Below are 18,953 nucleotides of genomic sequence, written 5' to 3' on the forward strand. Positions count from 1 at the left end.
ATTCTTAGGCGGTTAGCCTTCTTTATGGTCCAGCTCTCACTTCCTTACATCACTACTGGAAAAACCATAGCTTTGACTATACAGACCTTTGTTGGCAAGGTGATGTCTCTGGTTTTTAAGATGCTGTCTAGGTTTGTCATTGCTTTGCTCCCAAGAAGCATCATCATAGGCATCCTTCAGTCTCGAGAGACTATGGTAACATACTCTGAATCGAGGAGTGTCCTTTCCAGAGCATGAAGCCCGGGTAAGGTAATATGGAGAATAGGCTGTTACCCAAGCAGCAGATCCCCCCTCTCCACATTGCTGAAATGGTCCAATGGAAAGGCAAGAGCCAATACAACTGGTTCCAGCAATGTCGCAGGAGTTGGCAGAACGACACATCCTGCCTTCGGGACTCCAGCTCTGGATTTTGCCTGGAGGTCAGGCGCCTTTTAAATTTGTGACTGCTGTCACCATCTGCAGAGATTATGGAGCCCAAGAAAGTAAAATCTTTCACCGCCTCCATATCTTCCCCTTCTATTTGCCAGGAGGTGATGGGACCAGTGGCCATGATCTTAGTTTTTTTGATGTTGAGCTTAAGATGAATTTTTGTGCTCTCCTCTTTCACCCTCATTAAGAGGTTCTTTAATTCCTCTTCACTTTCCGCCATCATCTGCATATCTGAGGTTGTTGATATTTCTTCTGGCTTGGGATTCCTCCAGTCCAGCCTTTCACATGATGTATTCTGTATGTAAGTTAAATAAGCAGAGGGACAATATACAGCCTTGTCATACTCCTTTCCCAATTTTGAACCAATCAGTTTTGAACCATATCCAGTTCTAACTGTTGCTTCCTGTCAGACATACAGATTTCTCAGGAGATAGATAAGGTGGTCAGGCACTCCCATTTCTTTAAGGATATGCCATCATTTCCTGTGGTCCACACAGTCAAAGGCTTTTGCGTAGTCAATGAAGCAGAAGTAGATGTTTTTTCTGGAACTCTCTGGCTTTCTCCATAATCCAGCACATGTTAGCAATTTGGTCTCTAATTCCTCTGCACCTTTGAAATCCAGCTTGTACTTCTGGGAGTTCACGATCCACATACTGCTGGAGCCTACCTTATAGGATTTTGAGCATAACCTTGCTAGCGTGTGAAATGAGTGCAATTGTACAGTAGTTGGAGCATTCTTTGGCACTGCCCTTCTTCGGGATTGGGATGTAGACTGATCTTTTCCAATTCTCTGGCCACTGCTGAGTTTTCCAAACTTGCTGGCATATTGAGTGTAGCACCTTAACAGCATCATCCTTTAAGATTTTAAAGAGTTCAACTAGAACGCCATCATCTCCACTGGCCTTGTTAGCCATGCTTTCTAAGGCCCACTTGACTTCACTCTCCAGGATGTCTGGCTCAAGGTCAGCAACCACACTATCTGGGTTGTCCAGGACATCCAGATCTTTCTGGTATAATTCGTCTGTGTATTATTGCCTCTTCTTCTTGATGTCTTCTGCTTCTCTTAGGTCCCTACCATTTTTGTCCTTCTATGCACAAAATGTTCCTTTAGTATCTCCAATTTTCTGGAACAGATCTCTGGTTTTTCCCTTTCTGTTCTTTTCCTCTATTTCTTTCCACTGTTCATTTAAGAAGGCCATCTTGTCTCTCCTTGCTATTCTTTGGAAGTCTGCATTCCATTTTCTGTAACTTTCCCTATCTCCCTTGCATTTTGTTTCCCTTCTCGTCTCTGCTATTTGTAAGGCCTCGTTGGACAGCCACTTTGCTTTCTTGCATTTCCTTTGGGATGGTTTTTCTTGCTGCCTTCTGCACAATGTTACGAGTCTCCATCCATAGTTCTTCCGGCACTCTGTCCCCCAAATCTAGTTCCTTAAATCTGTTCTTCAATTCCACTGTGTATTCATAAGAGATTTGCTTTAGATTATACCTGAGTAGCCCAGTGGCTTTTCCTACTTTCTTCAGTTTAAGCTTGGGTTTTGCTATAATAAGCTGATGATCAGAGCTACAATCAGCTCCAGGTCATGTTTTTGCTGACTGTATAGAGCTTCTCTATCTTTGGCTGCAGAGAACATAATCAATCTGATTTCGGTACTGCCCATCTGGTGATGTCCATGTGTAGAGTCACCTCTTGTGTTGTTGGAAAAGAGTGTTTGTGATGACCAACTTGTTCTCTTGACAGAACTCTATCAGCTTTTGCTCTGCTTCATTTTGAACTCCAAGGCTGAACTTCCCTGTTCTTTCTTTTCTCTCTTGACTCCCTACTTTAGCATTCCAATCCCCTATAATGACAAGAACATCTTTCTTTGTTGTCAGTTCTAGAAGGTGTTGTAAGTCTTCATAGAACTGGTCAATTTCATCCTCTTCAGCATTGGTGGCTGGTGCTTGAATTACTTTGAAATCATTCAATCATTTTTGAGATTGTATACCAGTACAGCTTTTCCCACTCTTTTGTTCACTAAGAGGACTACTCAATTTCTTCTATGGGATTCTTGCCCACAATAGTAGATATGATAATCGTCTGAATTGAATTCGCCCATTCCTGTCCATTTTAGTTCACTGACGCCCAGAATGTCAATGTTTATTCTTGCCATCTCCTGTTTGACCACCTTCAGCTTACCAAGGTTCATAGATCTTACATTCCAGGTTCCTATGCAGTATTTTTCTTTGCAGCATCAGACTTTCCTTTCACTTCCATACACATCTGCAGCTGAGTTTCCTTTCGGCTTTGGCCCAACCACTTCATTGAGCTACTTTTGGATTTAACCAAAAGAAAAAAAACTTTCTACTCTTAACAGTATTGTGATCTGGCATCTTTAAGAAGGCAATGAAGCCCAAGAAGATGAATGCTTTTGTGAACTGTGTATAAATTTCACATGTAAATGTTAAAATAAATTCTTAGGTTGCAGGCTTCTAATATAACAGTGGATCCTTTTTTCATCAAACTTAAGGGGGGAAATCTTTAAGTCCTGTAAAAAGGGTATGTTCACTGAGGGTCATCATTAGGTTATATGAGACATTAGATATCTTCTAGTGATTGGATATTTTATTTATTTTTTATTTAATTTTCTGAGTTCCTTCAAACAACCACTGGACAGTACGAATTTTGATATTTACAACCCAGTTGCAAGAGTTGTAGTCACATTAAGGTAAAGGTTCCCCTTGACATTTAGTCCAGTCGTGTTCGACTCTAGGGGACGGTGCTCATCCCCATTTCCAAGCTGTAGAGCCAGCGTTTGTCCAAAGACAGTTTCCGTGGTCACGTGGCCAGCGCAATTAGACACAGAACGCCGTTATCTTCCCACCGAGGTGGTACCTATTTATCTACTCACATTTTTACATGCTTTCGAACTTGGCAGGAGCTGGGACAAGCAATGGGAGCTCACTCTGTCGCGTGGATTCGATCTTACGACGGCTGGTCTTCTGACTTTGCAGCACACAGGCTTCTCGGTTTAACCCGCAGCACCACCATGTTTCCTAATGTAATCACATTATCCCTGATCAAATTTACTTCAGCAACTTTCTGTTTGACTTATTAACGAAAGCATTTACAGTTCTGTTGCAAATTAATTCACGGGGCAGGTGGAAGGCAGCAGCTGAACTGAAGAACTGGGCTTTAATCCATGAAAGTTTATTCCAAATAAAATTTGCCTCAAGGTGCTCCAAGATTCCGCTTTTATCTATTAATGCTGACAAAGATATTCAGATAACAAAAATACATGCCAAACAGTATAACTTTATTTTGTATGATAGGATGCTGTTGAAAACATGACCATTTTATGCTGAAGTATCTTTTCTGATAAAACTTAAGTTCATCATCTGTGAACATGCACTTTTGCATCAGCATCTCAGAAGACCAGGAAGAAACTTGAATAATCAATCAATTTATTCTTCTTTATGAGGATCGTTTGTTATAAACACAGCTTGAGAAGAAAATAGCTTTGTAAGAGGAATTCTATTTTGTTTATTCTGTGCTGATTATCTTGACATGTATTTATGTCGTCTAGATTGCTTTGTTTGATCTAATTGGCTTCAAATGCTTTTTTCCTCTGGTACTATAGAAGTGAGGAGAAATGTTCACTGGATCCATCCATCAGTCAGATAAAGGCTGCTTACTTAGACTAAGCATATGTATACCTAAAGACAGGGAGACCCACCTGTCTCATTTACATGATATGGCATAGATTATGTAACTTTAAGAACTAGTATCTGAGATTATTGCTTTTGTTTTCCATCCCTATTCCTTTTGTAATTGTATCATATTTATTAGACTGTGAAACTGCAAGGAGAAGTTTTCTTGGCTTTTATTTCTCTGTACAACATTTTAAACAGTTTAGGTGCTTTAGAATTCATTAAGAATAATTGTGGTGAGTTAGGGTCGCAATAAAAATGTTAACTTGCCTTATATAATGTGTAGTACCATAATACATTTGTTGCTGATAAATATTTTATTAAAAATATGAAAAGGTAGCACAAATATTTAATTCTTTTTAATTTACCAGTGTGACAAGAGTTATATATAAAATTTCAAAGCAAGGCTATCAAATGTACTGAAAACTATATTGAGAGTACTTTATTGAAATCTCACTGGGTAATTAGCTAAGTTGTAGACATCAGGACAAAAGAGCTTAAAATTTTTTCACTTTTTTTCAAGACTGTACGAAAAATTAAATTTAGGATTCTTACAAGGCAATTGAATTATCAACTTGATTAATCGTCAAAATTATAACCTATAATATTTTCAACAATGCATAATTATTAAAAAGTGCTACCTATATAAAAGAGAGAATTAAAGGAGAGAGGAAATATATTCTATTTACTCCAAGAAATTTAGAGGCGTTTTAAGTTTCTCTTGCTTTTAGCACTTCCTGGCAAGGCATCTTTTCTGTTTTGTCGTTTAGTAGATAAACTGCTACAATCTCTTGACCCATGGAAAGCGCATAAACATAAAATGCAGAAGTCAAAAGCACAGTCTTCCCGGCTACAGAGTCCACGATTTTTTATGGATTGGTATTTGGCAGGACACTGACACTTTGGACACGGTTTTAAAGCTTCATCGCTGAAGAGAGTTTGGGCAACCTATATCAGGAGAACAGATAATATTTAGAATTTCAGCAAACATGCATTTTGATTGTCAATTACTGCATTCCCTTATTGAATGTTACAGAAAGTTACAGTAGATTATTGTAGAGCTATATTCAGATAGAATAATGAATAAAGTTTTACCACAACTAAGAAATAAAGGCAAGTGACAGCTGGTAAAAAGCTAATGATAAAGACCTATAAGTTTCTCGGCATTTGCTGCAGCTCTCTTATGTCTGCCATGTATGTCTTATATAAGTGTTTGTTGCCACAGGGGTTGACCTTTTTGTCATGGCATGCACATTTTAAATGCTTTGGGTATTTGCACTATCCTACAATAATTCTGTAGAATTATATTCTGAATTTCTTGGTTTTGTTCTCACAGATCTTTGTAGTTGCCTACCTTTATATATTTATCTTGCTTACTAGTTGATTGGCTGTATCTCAGAGGTGTCAAAGATTCATTATGAAAGAGCTGACTTTGTAATACTGAAGATTTTGCTTGAGCCTGGACTCGTCGTAGTGCAAATCTAGTCATCATTAGTCTAGTGGCAGCATCTTCAGGATCTAGTAGGCTTCCCTGTTAAATTTTCCAAACACTACAGATTACTTTTGTACTGTATGCCAGCCATGCCTTTTAGCAGAAATCCTATGCTATAGGTTAATCAGATAAGCTGTAACAAAAGAAAAATAGTTAAAAAAATACGGAACATTTCTATGAAATTATGTTTCCATAATAGATTTTAGATTTTCAGCTACACTTTTTGTCTGACCATGTGTCACAGAGTCCCATATATAATCTACATTGTATTATAGGGAGTACTGCCCAGGCTTTTTGTCAAATATCAACAATTTATGGACCCTAGATCAGAGGTCCCCAGCCCCCAGTCCACGGCCCGGTACCAGTCCGTGGCCTGAGCTGGATCAGGCCGCCAAGACATACCTTCCCCCACGCACGCACTCACCGCTGCACAGCCCGTTTGCGGCTGAGCATACACTCCAGCACACACATGCGAGCACTGCGCCGCCGTTTATGCATGCACACAAGTGAGCGAGCGCCCAGACAAGTGCTGTGCTGCCATTTGTGCATGCGCACAAGCACACCCGAGGGAGAGAGAGAGAGAGCTTGTTCGCGCATGCGCACGAGCGCAGGGGGGTGCCCCGCCTTCCCCAGCCAGTCCGCGAACTGAAAAAGGTTGGGGACTGCTGCCCTAGATCACACATACAATACTTATTTTGCCTGCATATTGGAAAGGAGATTCAGTAGCGAAGGGTAGATTGTCTTCCAGGAAACCTCCTATAAGCCACTTTTATGGTTTTTTAAAGAAAATATCAAGAAAGGAAATAAAGATGCAAGGAAATAAAAATTGTGAAGTGATAAGGTTTAATTTTAAATGTGATCTTTCAGAACTTATTTAAATTTTAAAAAGCTCTCTTAAGCTGTCTTCTGGAATAATAACCATTTTATTATAAATATATTTTAAGTATGGCTGAATTACATTTTTAAAATGTTAAGTATATGGATTTTCAGCAGGGCTCCTTAATTGCATAATGAAAGTTTTATGTTAAAGAACTAAAGTCTGATTTCAGCTCTTTCTGTTTATCCCGACAAAACTCCAGACATCCCTCAGAAATGGTATGTTACTTTGGCTGCTATGTGTCACAGTAGAAAGAGTGACAGGCTAGGATTCAGGAGAATTGGATTCAAATCCTTGCTTAGCCATGAAAACCTGAGGGGGTTAGTGAAAAACCTAAAAGGGGATAAATCCATCCTCTAAATATCTCACACAACTTGAAAACCTTGTTGGGTTGCTGTAAGTCAGGTGCAATATGATAGGACATAACATACCTTTGTTGCTGTTCTTAGCTGTTTCATGTATAACTTTCTTCTCCGATTTGCATATTTATCTTGTATAATAATTTCTCGCCAATTTTTGCTTACATTCCACATACTGAAACAAAGAACTACTATCATCCATATTGACACATTAAGCAAATACTCAGTAGATTAGATTCCTTTGTCCCTCACAATCTTTTAAAACATCAGCTTCAACCTGGTGCACTTGAAATAGGCTGGGCTTTTATCAAGAGCAAGTAAAGGGCAATGACTTTAGCATTGACAATACATTGATATTAAGTACTTTCTTTACTAACACCAGCACTTGATAATAACATATTTAATAGGCATCATAATTCAATGTAAAATGAGATATATGAAACAATATTGTCACCAGATTTATCAATTAATTTGCCAAATCCCCAAGCCTTACTTAATTTCAGCAAGAATGTATCCCAAACATTTGACATTTTGGAATTAAATAAAGCAAAACAATATTTGAATAGAAGAGCAGAAATGGACAACTGAGATCTGCAACTAAGATCTCAGGCTTTCAAGCTTCTTCAGTCCATACCCACCTCCACAGTTTTCTGCCCTCAATTGTCAACTACATATTCAGTTCTTACAACAGTTCCCCTGCATAAAAAGTGATATTTTGGTAATATAATGCTAGGTGCTCCAAGAATTACGATCACTATTAATAAATAGAATTTCAGTTTGATTCCCTTGTACAGTGGTGCCTTGAGTTGCAAACGTAATTCGTTCCAGGATGATGGTTGTAACTCAAGTTGTTTGCAACTCAAAGCACCATTTCCGATAGGAATACATTGAAATGCAGTTAATCCATTCCGGATGTTTTTAAAGGTTAAAAAAAAGGGCAGGAAAGGAGGGAGGAAACAATGGGGAAAAGAGGAAAGAAATAAGGTCATCAGTGGGGTACACAGACCCCTCAGACAAAGGTTTGTACTTTTAGGCCCAAAAAGAGAGAGGATAGAGCTGGTCGTAACTCAATTTGGTGGCAAGTCAGGACTGTTATAAGTCGAGGCACCACAATGCAAAAGCGATTAATCCATCCACAAGGGTAGACTTTTTTTAAACCTAAAATGACTTCTAAGGTTTAAAAAAGGGCAGGAAAGGAGGGAGGGAACAATGGAGGAAAGAGACCTTTTTCTGGTTGTATCTCAAAGTGCTGGTTGCAAGTCAAAACAAAATGTTGCGACTGGAGCTGATTGTAACTCGAATTGGTTGCAAGTCAAGACGGTTGTAAGTCGAGGCACCACTGCATAGCAGTCAGGCACATTCTGTGAAATTTTATAATACTCTAAGTTGTTTCTTACCTGTATAGGCTTTCTACAGTCAGGATATCTAAAATCATAGTAAGAATATGTTTTAAATTTCTGTCTCTTAATTCTGTTAATACATCTATCTTTTCAATGCCCATTTTCTTGCCTATGAGTTGAGCAACAATACACTTTACTGCAGACAAGTCAGCTCCTTTAATGTTCTTCTGTAGCTCATTTTGCTCCATTCTTTTACTTCTGCTTTGCATAAAGAGTATGTGAACTACCTGCAAAGCTGGAGTTCTTGATAGATTTTCAAGATTTGGTACCACACAGTTATTGTCATCCTCATTAAAAACTAATTCATGGTCTTCATTGAGAGATCCAGTGGCTGGGTTTTTTGTGCATTGTGAATTAGCGAGAACAATATCACAATCTTCTTTTTCTGATTGTGAGCCACATTCTGAAAGAGTGGAGAGTCTTCTTGAGTGCAGTAGCTTTCTTACCTTTCTTTTAGAATTTGAAAAGCTGGATTCATTGGATTTTTGACGAACATCACATGACTCTATTTGTTTGTTTTTTCTGCATTTTTGAAGTAGTTCTTGGAAAGATCCCTCATGATCTGACAAAGAATCTTCTGATCTATCAAAGCCAAGAGAATTATAGCTGCTGTTGCAGCTGCTGTCAGGTGTTAATAGGTTCAAGTTGCTTATTTCCTTAGTTGGTGGTGTATATATTTCAGCTATAGTGAGGTTAAATCCTTCTACAAGACTATTTACTGGTGTGACACATTTGTCATCATTTGTCTTAGACACAGTATAATGAGTATCTCTAACTAGCTCTGAACAAATACTTTGATCATTAAAACTAGTAAGGGCACTGTCAAAGAAACTGTTAGGTGTCTCTGTAGAAGATTTAGACTGAATTGGAGATAAACAGTCTGGTTCTGACAATAAAGTACCTTGAGGCTTTGAATCATCTATTGTAGAAGTCCTTTGCTGGGAAAACAGAAGCCTTAGTTTCTGACAACCAGAAGGAGGATCTTCACTTTTCAAAGTACTGGTAGCCAATGGCTTATAGCTCTTTTCTCTTGGAGAATTCAAGGCATGTTTTGAAATTCTTTCATCAAAACTAAGAAAGCGAGGTAAACATGTTTTCTTCTGGCTCTGCCCCAAAGATGACACCAGTCTTTCAGTGCATCCCAGAGCACCAGCAGAAGCTGCCTTAGACACAAGCAATCTTCTGCGGAGTGATAAGTCTTTCTTAGCAACTCTGGGTGTTTCAAAATAGTCTGAATGTAGAGAGGCTTCCTTCCTTTCTGATAAAAATATAGTATTTCTATTTTCAATGGGAGACAGCACTGAAGTGCATAAACTACTAGAATGTGTATGTTTAAAATATTCAGGCAGGCTTCTTTTATTGTGTTCTCCTTTATGTTCCGCATCAGTATAATCAAAGCTTGGGTCTTTTAATGATTCATTGTATCCACTGTCATGAAATATGGAAGGGGAGCAAGTATCTTTAAAGTTGCAGAGTTTTATACTGTTGCAAGGAGAAGTCAGTTTGCCTTTTTTAAGAATATTCGGTAGAACTGAATGACTTTCTGACATCTTGTGTTGGAACTGGTTATGCTCTGTAAATTAAAAATAGCATTATGTATCAGAAATTAATAAAAATAAATTGAATTTAGGAACCTGGAATTCTTGGGTAACTAACAGAATATTTATGGGTAATTCTTTATTCAGGAGAAGAAGTCACCAGAACCTAACTGAGTTGCATGTAATTATACATATCTATTATAAAAGTATATGAAAAACATCTTCATTATGTTTCTAATAATTTGCCAGGATTATTACTCAACATTTGGTTAGGACATTAGGTAAGGGTTCCCCTTGACATTTAGTCCAGTCGTGTCCGACTCTAGGGCGTGGTGCTCATTCCTGTCTCCAAGCCATAGAGCTAGCATTTGTCTGTAGCCAGATTCTGTGGTTACGTGGCCAGCGCGACTAGACACGGAACGCCGTTTAAATACTTTCAAACTGCTAGGTTGGCAGGAGCTGGGACAAGTGATGGGAGCTCACTCTGTTGCGTGGATTCAATCTTATGACTGCTGGTCTTCTGACCTTGGCAGCACAGAGGCTTCTGAGGTTTAACCCACAGCGCCACCACATCCCTGCCTGTGACATTATGACATTAAACATTCATAAATAACTATATTAGTTATCTTGTTATTTTAATTCCTTGAATCATTAATACTAATATTCTATATTCTTAAGTAAACCAGAGACTGATAATGTGGAAGAGTAAAGAATCCAAAGTAAAATTTAAAACCCTTGAAATCACTCATTTTCCTTCCTGTATTGTAGTCATACAAATTTTAAATCTGTAAACAATATATCTTCATTTTGAAAAAAATGAATGCAATAATTACTATCTAGCAAATATACTGACTTAAATGTCAGAAACAAGAAAAAACTTGGAAGAATATTCAGCTTTTGGGATTAAACATAGGGTCATGTGAAAAACAAAGAACATCCTCTTTGAATTCTATGCTTTTATGTATTAGGACATAATAAAAATCATCTGGTCCTTTGCAGGTCTGAAAAATAAATACAGCCTCAGATGAACAACTCATGACATGTTACATTGTGTCATGATTAATTTAACAAAAATAAAGCCAAAATGGGGAAGCCATGCATGAAAAATTAAAATACATCCTTATTGCTTCCATAGGAATTCAGGCTAAGTAGTAGTCAGGTGCTGCTAACCGAATGCCCTTGAGTACTTGATCATTAGCAAGTGTGACCACCTCTGTAAAAGCTGAAGTTTTAGCAGTTTGCTGGTCTGGAGCATTCAAGTGTGTGTTAGCATAATGCCAAGGAGGAAACACATCAGCAGTGATTGTAAAGAAGCCATTGTTGCTGCCCATCAACCTCGGAAGTGTTATAAGGACATTTCCAAACATTTCAAGTCCATCATTCTACAGTGAGGAAGATTATTCACACGTGGAAAACATTCAAGACAGTTGCCTTTCTTCCCAGGAGTGGACATTCAAGCGAATTCACTCCAAGGTCATAGTGTGCAATGCTCTGAGAAATTGCAAAACAAACAAACAAACAAACCAAGAGTTACATCTCAGACTCTACAGACCTCAATTAGCATGCTAAATGTTAAAATTGATGACCGTACAATTAGAAAAAGAATGAACAAGTATGGCTTGTTTGGAAGGGTTGCCTCTTTTCTATTAAAAAAACACATGGTGGCACAGCTTAGCTTTGCAAAGTTGCATCTGGGCAAACCACAAGACAATGTCCTTTGGACAGATGAGACCAAAGTGGAGATGTTTGGCCATAATGCACAGTGCCATGTTTGGTGAAAACCAAACACAGTGTGTCAGCACAAATACCTCATACCAACTGTCAAGCACGGTGGTAGTGGAGTGATGTTACTGAGTTGACCATGAACTCTTCGGTATACCAAAATATTTTAGAGTCAAATGAGAGCCCTTCTGGTCGAAATTGGGTCATGTAATGGGACAATGATCCCAAGCACACCAGCAAATCTACAACAGAATGGCTGAAAAATAAAAGAATCAAGGTGTTCTGATGGCCCAGTCAAAGTCCAGACCTCAACTCGATTGAAATTCTGTGGCGGAACTTTATAAAAGTTGTGCATAAACAAATGCCCTCAAACCTCAATGAACTGAAGCAATGTTGTAAAGAGTGGACCGAAACAATGTCAGAGACTCAAAGTCATACAGAAAACAATTACTTCAATGGATTAAATCGGGGAAAACAAAAAATCACCAAAAATTAAAGAAGACTCAGAACAAAGCCAAATTAAGTGTGCATAGGTTTCACAAGGTGGACTAACTATTCCAACCATTTTAAACAGGTTTCAAACATTTTAAGACACTTTTAAATGAGCAAAAACGGACATCGTTAAGTGAAATTCCCCCATAGAGAACATCGTTAAATGATGTGGAAAATTCCTCAAAGAAACCATCGCAAAGCGAATACATCGTTAAACGAAGCAATCGCTAAGCGAGGCACCACTGTAATCTAAACCAAATCCCTTATGATTACACAGTGGAAGTGAAGGAACAGATTTAAGGAACTCGATTTGGTGGACAACATGCCTGAAGAACTTTGGATGGAGGCTCGTAACATCGTGCAGGAAGCAGCAAGAAAAACCATCCCAAAGAAAAGGAAATGCAAGAAAGCAAAGTCGCTGTCCAACTAGGCCTTACATATAGCAGAGAAGAGAAGGGAAACAAAGTGCAAGGGAGACAGGGAAAGTTACAGAAAATTGAATGTAGACTTCAAAAGAATAGTAGAGACCTAAGAGAAGCAGAAGACATCAAGAAGAGGTGACAATAATATACAGACGAATTATACCAAAAAGATCTGGATGTCCCGGACAACCCAGATAGTGTGGTTGCTGACCTTGAGCCAGACATCCTGGAGAGTGAAGTCAAGTGGGCCTTAGAAAGCATGGTTAACAACAAGGCCAGTGGAGGTGATGGCATTTCAGTTAAACTATTTTAAATCTTAAAAGATGACGCTGTTAAGATGCTACACTCAATATGCCAGCAAGTTTGGAAAACTCAGCAGTGGCCAGAGAATTGGGAAAGATCTGTCTACATCCCAACCCCAAAGAAGGGCAGTGCCAAAGAATGCTCCAACTACCATACAATTGCACTCATTTCACGCGCTAGCAAGGTTATGCTCAAAATCGTACAAAGTAGTCTTCAGTATGTGGACTGAGAACTCCCAGAAGTACAAGCTGGATTTCAAAGGTGCAGAGGAACTAGAGACCAGATTGCTGACATGCACTGGATTATGGAGAAAGCCAGAGAGTTCCGGAAAAAACATCTGCTTCTGCATCATTGACTACGCAAAAGCCTTTGACTGTGTGGAACACTGGAAACAGTGTCAAGTTCTTAAAGAAATGGGAGTGCCTGACCACCTTATCTATCTCCTGAGAAATCTATATGTGTGACAGGAAGCAACAGTTAGAACTGGATATGGTTCAAAACTGATTGGTTCAAAATTGGGAAAGGAGTACGACAAGGCTGTATATTGTCCGCCTGCTTATTTAATTTTTATGCAGAATACATCATGTGAAATGCAGGATTGGATGAATCCCAAGCCAGAATTAAGATTGCTGGAAGAAATATCAACAGTCTCAGATATGCAGATAATACCACTCTGATGGCGGAAGGTGAGGAGGAACTAAAGAACCTCATTAAAGAATGAGGTGAAAGAGGAGAGCACAAAAAATGGTCTGAAGCTCAACATTAAAAAAACTAAGATCATGGTCACTTGTCCTATCACCTCCTGGCAAATACATAGAAGGGGAAAATATAGAGGCTGTAACGGATTTTACTTTCTTGGGTTCCATGGTCACTGCAGATGATGACTGCAGCCACAAAATTAAAAGATACCTGCTTCTTGGGAGGAAAGCGATGACAAACCTAGATGGCATCTTAAAAAGCAAAGACTTAACCTTGCCGACAAAGGTCTGAGTAGTCAAAGTTATGGTTTTTCCAGTAGCGATGTATGGAAGTGAGAGCTGACCACCGAAGAATTGATGCTTTTGAACTGTGGTGCTGGAGGAGACTCTTGAGAGTCCCCTGGACTGCAAGGAGAACAAACCTATCCATTTTGAAGGAAATCAACCCTGAGTGCTCACTGGAAGGACAGATCCTGAAGCTGAGGCTCCAGTACTTTGGCCATCTCTTGAGAAGAGAAGACTCCCTGGGAAAGATGCTGATGTTGGGAAAGTGTGAGGGCAAGAGGAGAAGGGAACAACAGAGGACAAGATGGCTGGACAGTGTCACTGAAGCTACCAAAATAAATTTGACCAAACTCCGGGAGGCAGTGGAAGACAGGAGGGCCTGGTGTGTGCTGGTCCATGGGGTCACAAAGAGTCGGATACGACTTACCGACTAAACAACAACAACATATGACTTCATTTAAATCAGTAGTGAGCAGACTTCAATCTTCGGGGATTGACTTTTGTTTTCTTAATCTAAGATCTATCAGCTTGAGCCTAGTGCAAAATAATGTATTTAGAACTAGTGCTGAGTAATTGTGAATGTAGAATGTTATTTGGACTTCCTGACCTAACTGTACCTTCACATAAAAATCCACTTTTATCTGCTCTTTGTCTTCTTCATTTCAGCAGTAGAATACTATTTAGGGGTAAAATGGGGAGACTTTTTATTGTTCCTGTTGTTCAATAACTGGCAGCCAGCAGTCCTTGTTGAACTACTATAAGCAAATGTAGAGCTCACTTCTGTGCATCCTAATTGTTTTGTTTCTTTGCAGATACAGCAGAAAAAGCCAAGAGAAGTCTTGCCACTAAACAGGTATAACTTTGCAATGCACATGACAGAAAGTTTCAGATGATGCCCATATATACATAAACGGCAATCAGTTGCTAAACATGCTTTGTTTGGAAAATCTCTGAATTTCAAAACAAGACATTTGGTTTAAAAGATTGGTATAAACTGGTCTCTGTTCCTGGTAATTTAAAATAACTTAGCCCTCTCTCTCAAGGCTTGATAGCCTTGTTTATTCTATTTAAACAGTAAATTCCCATGACGATATACTATTTTTTTAAAAGGAAAATTCCCCATGGGATCATGGAACTAATGGCCCTTTTTTTAGTTTTGGGCCAGTGATTGAAATGAATTTTCAGAAATTCTGTACTTACCCAGGAGGATTCACGAGGAGACTGCAGTTAAAATAAGTACTCCACAATTGTGCAGGCATCACCTAGGTCCTAGGAGGCTGAGGAACAGAAAAAATGTCATTATGAAACAAAACATAGTTTCTTATGTTTCATTAATGAACTCTATAGAATCCCTTATGACTGGCTGGAGATTGTAGATTGCAAAGAACATAGCAGTCTATCACATGGTAAAGGTTACTTCAGAATTTGAATTAGGACTCCCATGGCAATGCCTACCATTGGGCAGACAGAGGCAGTTGCCTCAAGAAGTAGATTGTGGATATCCAGAAACAACAGCAATAGTTATCCACTTTATTTTTTAAAAAAGTACTATGAGAAATGAGACTTCCTGCCTAATGTAATGAAATAATTTGAGTATCTTGGGTACTGTGCATTTTAACTTGGATAATAGTAGCAGCACTTGCTACTAGGATGATAGTAGCACCAGGTGGTCTTCAGCCAACCATTTCTGCACTATCTTCCAAGGTGGGCTTGTACATTCCTAGAATACATTTAATATTACACAAATAAGAGACATTCTCCTTATCTTTACTTTCTTATGATCTGTAAGTAAGGAAAGCATTGTATCTGTTATGTCACCTATGCACAAGTTTCATACTAACAAATATCACTAAGTAATGGAATCAAGTTACAAGACAATTTTTAATTTAACATTAGGAAGAACTTCCTGACAGCAGGAGTTGTTTCGACAGTGAAATGAACTACCTCAGAAGAAATTGGACTCTTCCTCATTGAAGGTTTTAAAATAAAAGTTAGATGACCATCTGTCAGGGATAGATTTTCTGCATTAGCAGAGTTGAACTCGATTACTCTTGAGGTCCTTTTGTGCTCTACAATTTTGTGAGGTTTCCTGAAAATTGTGGCAGCAAATTGCCTGATATCTCACTTTGTTTGCTAATTTTCAGTTTGACACCAGCTAAAACTCGTTGTGTTCTTTGAGTGCCTAAAAAAGTTTATTGTACAGATGATTGACAGGAATGCAGTGTAATATAGCAAAAGGAAATATCCAAGTGCCTTCACAAGCTGAGGCAGCTGAAAACCACAAGAGGCCCGTTGAGTTCACCTGGGCATGGTCCCTGTTGAGGCCTACCGTATCACCACACAGATAATTACCCAATACACATAGCGAAGGAACTACAACAACTTGGGCAATCCAAAGGGTTTTTATATCCTAGTCACCCTAAACACGTAGGGAGACTGGAAGACAATACTCCTTCCTCAGGAAATTGTTAACTGTTGAGAAGCAGGAATTCTTTCTCCGACCAGTCAATATGTTATTGCCTCTGTAAGACAAGCTACTCTCAGAACGGGCTTGTAAGTATAGAATGCTTGTGACTCTTAGCTAGTGACATGATGTTCATGGAACAGTGTAAAAAAAGATATTCAGTCTAATACATTTAGAATGTTTAAAATAACAGAGATCTGACTTAGCATTTTTATATACATTTTGCAAATAGAACTTTTAAAAGTTGTGTTAAGTGTACATGTTGTATAAATATTTTTCTGATATCAAAAGTTGCTGAACTAAAATGTTTCATTAGAGGATTTTTAAAAGGTGTGTTTATTGTGCAAACCTATGCATATCTACTCACCTACTATTGCGTTCCATGGCCCTTATGCCCAGGTTATATGATTGTTGCTTAGTGTATTTTAAATGTTATATTCAAACTAATTCAACACTTTATTTGGAAATTATTTTTTACTGGAAAGGTTTCCTTGTCAAATATTTCAGGACACACCAATTCAGGCTCACCCCTCTTTGCTAGCTACATTTCAGTAACTAAATTCAGGATTGTAGTCTTTGAAACAGGTACTTACCTTATATTATACAAACTTGAATGGAAAAAAAGGTAATGCACTGAAGGCAAAATTATTAACATGCTAAAAAATAGCATATCTGAAAAAGGAAGGGATCATTGGGAAGCCACCCCGCTCTAGATAAGAATTTGCATCATTCAGCAGTGTGTAAATTATGTGAGCTCTTCCCTATGTATAACATTTTGAGATAATTGGAAGCACTGATTAGATCAGAGAGTGAAGAAGTCTGCTTGTGTGAAACCAGGTGCATATGCCTCATTATTCTGGATCCAAACCAGACCCAGTGGCCATTATTTGGAATAAATAAAAATATATAGCCATCCCCAAAAGTATCATGTTTTTAATTAGGAGCCAGCAGGAAGTGATTATCACCTGTATCCAAGACATAAATATGGTGTTTCATCTTTCTAACTTGCTTGGAAAACTGTAAGAATTAATAGATATACTTTTTTTCCTGCAAGAAATATCAAACGAACAGGCATTGACATAGTCTATGTGATAACAATTGTCACTTGAAACTACAACAGTTAGTTTTTAAGATGTCACAATGTAGTTTGCTTGTTCTACCTGATATAGTATTTAAAAGTATGATTCTGAATACACCTGCAAGATGGCAAGGAAGATATGATCCACTGTGTTTAAAAAACAAAACTTTAAATGTTACATTTTAATTTTAGACCTTTTCTCTATAGTAAGCCTTTATTAAAGATACTAAGTATCTATATGGTTTGATAAGTAGAATACCTAGATAGAAAGCCCAAGTGACTATTTTCAATTTAAGCAAATGTAGTAGAAAAGCAGAATGTCCTAACATAGATGTGTTTGTCTGCATCTACATTTTCCATGTTTCACAGATACATTCACAGCTTAATCCTATATATTTCTAATCTTACGTAAATCTCAATGGTTGAAACCCAGTAGTAAGATGGAACTAGAGCAGGTCCATTGAATCAGTGGAAATGGTGAGTCATCTCCTCTATGTCATTGGTTCAATTGGCCTACTCTAGCTGCAGGTTACTACTGGATTTCAGCCATTGTTTTCAGCGAGGCTTACTCCCAGGTAAATTTTTATAAGAATGCTGACTTAAGTACTGAAAACAATCTTCTCCAACTCGTACACAATGAACTATGTCATTAATCTAGACTCCAACTCAGTACTGAAGAAGGTCACTTCAGTTTTTGAGGACGTTGGCTTTGTGAAACTCTTCCACCAGAACAGGGAATACAGTATCACCTTGCAGATTAGTCTGAAAACCACCAATCGTTTCTCATGAAGTTGTCCTTATTATTAAAAATCAAAATGAAGAAAAATACAGACAACAAAACTCAACACTCTACCGAATGTATAATATATAATTAGCAATGCCAAGTATAACCTGAGTAAAAATGTGGTTTAAAAAACTCAGCATCAGAGTTAATTAACTGCATGCTATCCATTCTCCAGGAGTAACTTGTTTAAAATAACCATGACAGAAACAGTGCTATCTATGATTCACCTTCAGTCAGGTACACCAGCTTCATGTCCCCAAATCCTTCTGCAAGTCAAGAGGGACAGTCAAGTGTTTTCTGTCCCGAAATGTGAACGTGAAGAGAGAGCAAAAAAAAACCAGGAAGACTGATTCTACAGAGAGGATTTAAAAGGGGTCAAATTCAAGACTGTCCCTAGTACTGAGGGAGAGAATTGAGTAAAAGAGGCGCTGTTCTCCGCCTATTTGAAGAAAAAGCAGCAACAGCAGCGCTAAAGTCTAAATATTCCTGCTCGCCTCAACTCCCCAATTACTGAAGAGAAGGTCCGCCACGGCGGCGGCGGTGGGCGCGCCTACCGTCCCCTCCCCTTGAGCTAAGCAGCGGCTGCCCGCGTGAACCTGAGGAGGGTTTCCCTCGCTCACTTTTGAACTACCCGCCTTTCCCAACTGCTGTCGCTTTCCCCTCCTCCCCCTCGACGCTGCCTCCTAGGAGAGGAGACTCGCTGAGGGAGCGGAAGGCTCTTCCATGGGGCTTGAGCTTATAGACGGGAGCAGAGTGAGGAACTATGTGTTTGAGCTCCCGTCTGAAGGGAGTTCGCCCAAATGCATGGCAAATGCGTGTTTGTTAACCCAAAGCTGAACGAAGACTATCCTTGTCATTCCCCCCCCCCCACACACGTGTACCCTGTCTTTGTTCCGTGTTACCCCAATGCTACGTTTATATTT

The 18,953-nt window shown here is 38.8% G+C and overlaps 2 protein-coding genes across 3 annotated transcripts in view; one reads left to right on the forward strand and one right to left on the reverse strand.

Annotated features, from left to right (window-relative positions):
* The window catches only part of POLR2K (RNA polymerase II, I and III subunit K), a 36,916-nt gene that overhangs the window by 9,211 nt on the left and 8,752 nt on the right, over positions 1-18,953 (forward strand). The gene's annotated exons all lie outside the window — the stretch shown is intronic.
* On the reverse strand, positions 2,176-18,399 carry FBXO43 (F-box protein 43). Of its 2 annotated transcripts, XM_020785337.3 has the most exons (6): positions 18,258-18,399; positions 14,905-14,981; positions 8,242-9,817; positions 6,917-7,019; positions 5,471-5,647; positions 2,176-5,064 (listed from the first exon to the last, which is right to left on the reverse strand). In XM_020785337.3, the coding sequence occupies exons 3-6, from the start codon at positions 9,792-9,794 to the stop codon at positions 4,816-4,818; spliced, it is 2,082 nt and encodes a 693-aa protein (XP_020640996.3). In that variant the 5' UTR covers positions 9,795-9,817; positions 14,905-14,981; positions 18,258-18,399; the 3' UTR covers positions 2,176-4,815. The 2 variants fall into 2 exon arrangements, with proteins under 2 accessions (XP_020640996.3, XP_072855282.2); XM_072999181.2 differs by lacking the exon at positions 5,471-5,647.

The sequence above is a fragment of the Pogona vitticeps genome, chromosome 4, assembly GCF_051106095.1.
Source record: "Pogona vitticeps strain Pit_001003342236 chromosome 4, PviZW2.1, whole genome shotgun sequence".
Lineage (NCBI taxonomy): Eukaryota > Metazoa > Chordata > Lepidosauria > Squamata > Agamidae > Pogona > Pogona vitticeps.

Excerpts from the sequence above, each read along its gene's own strand:
- FBXO43 (XM_020785337.3), bottom strand. The coding sequence starts at position 9,794 with ATGTCAGAAAGTCATTCAGTTCTACCGAATATTCTTAAAAAAGGCAAA. Across the intron at positions 7,020-8,241 it reads ACTGTAGAAAGCCTATACAG|TATGTGGAATGTAAGCAAAA; the intron begins GTAAGAAACAAC and ends TCTTTGTTTCAG. Across the intron at positions 5,648-6,916 it reads AGCTAAGAACAGCAACAAAG|GGAAGCCTACTAGATCCTGA; the intron begins GTATGTTATGTC and ends AAAATTTAACAG.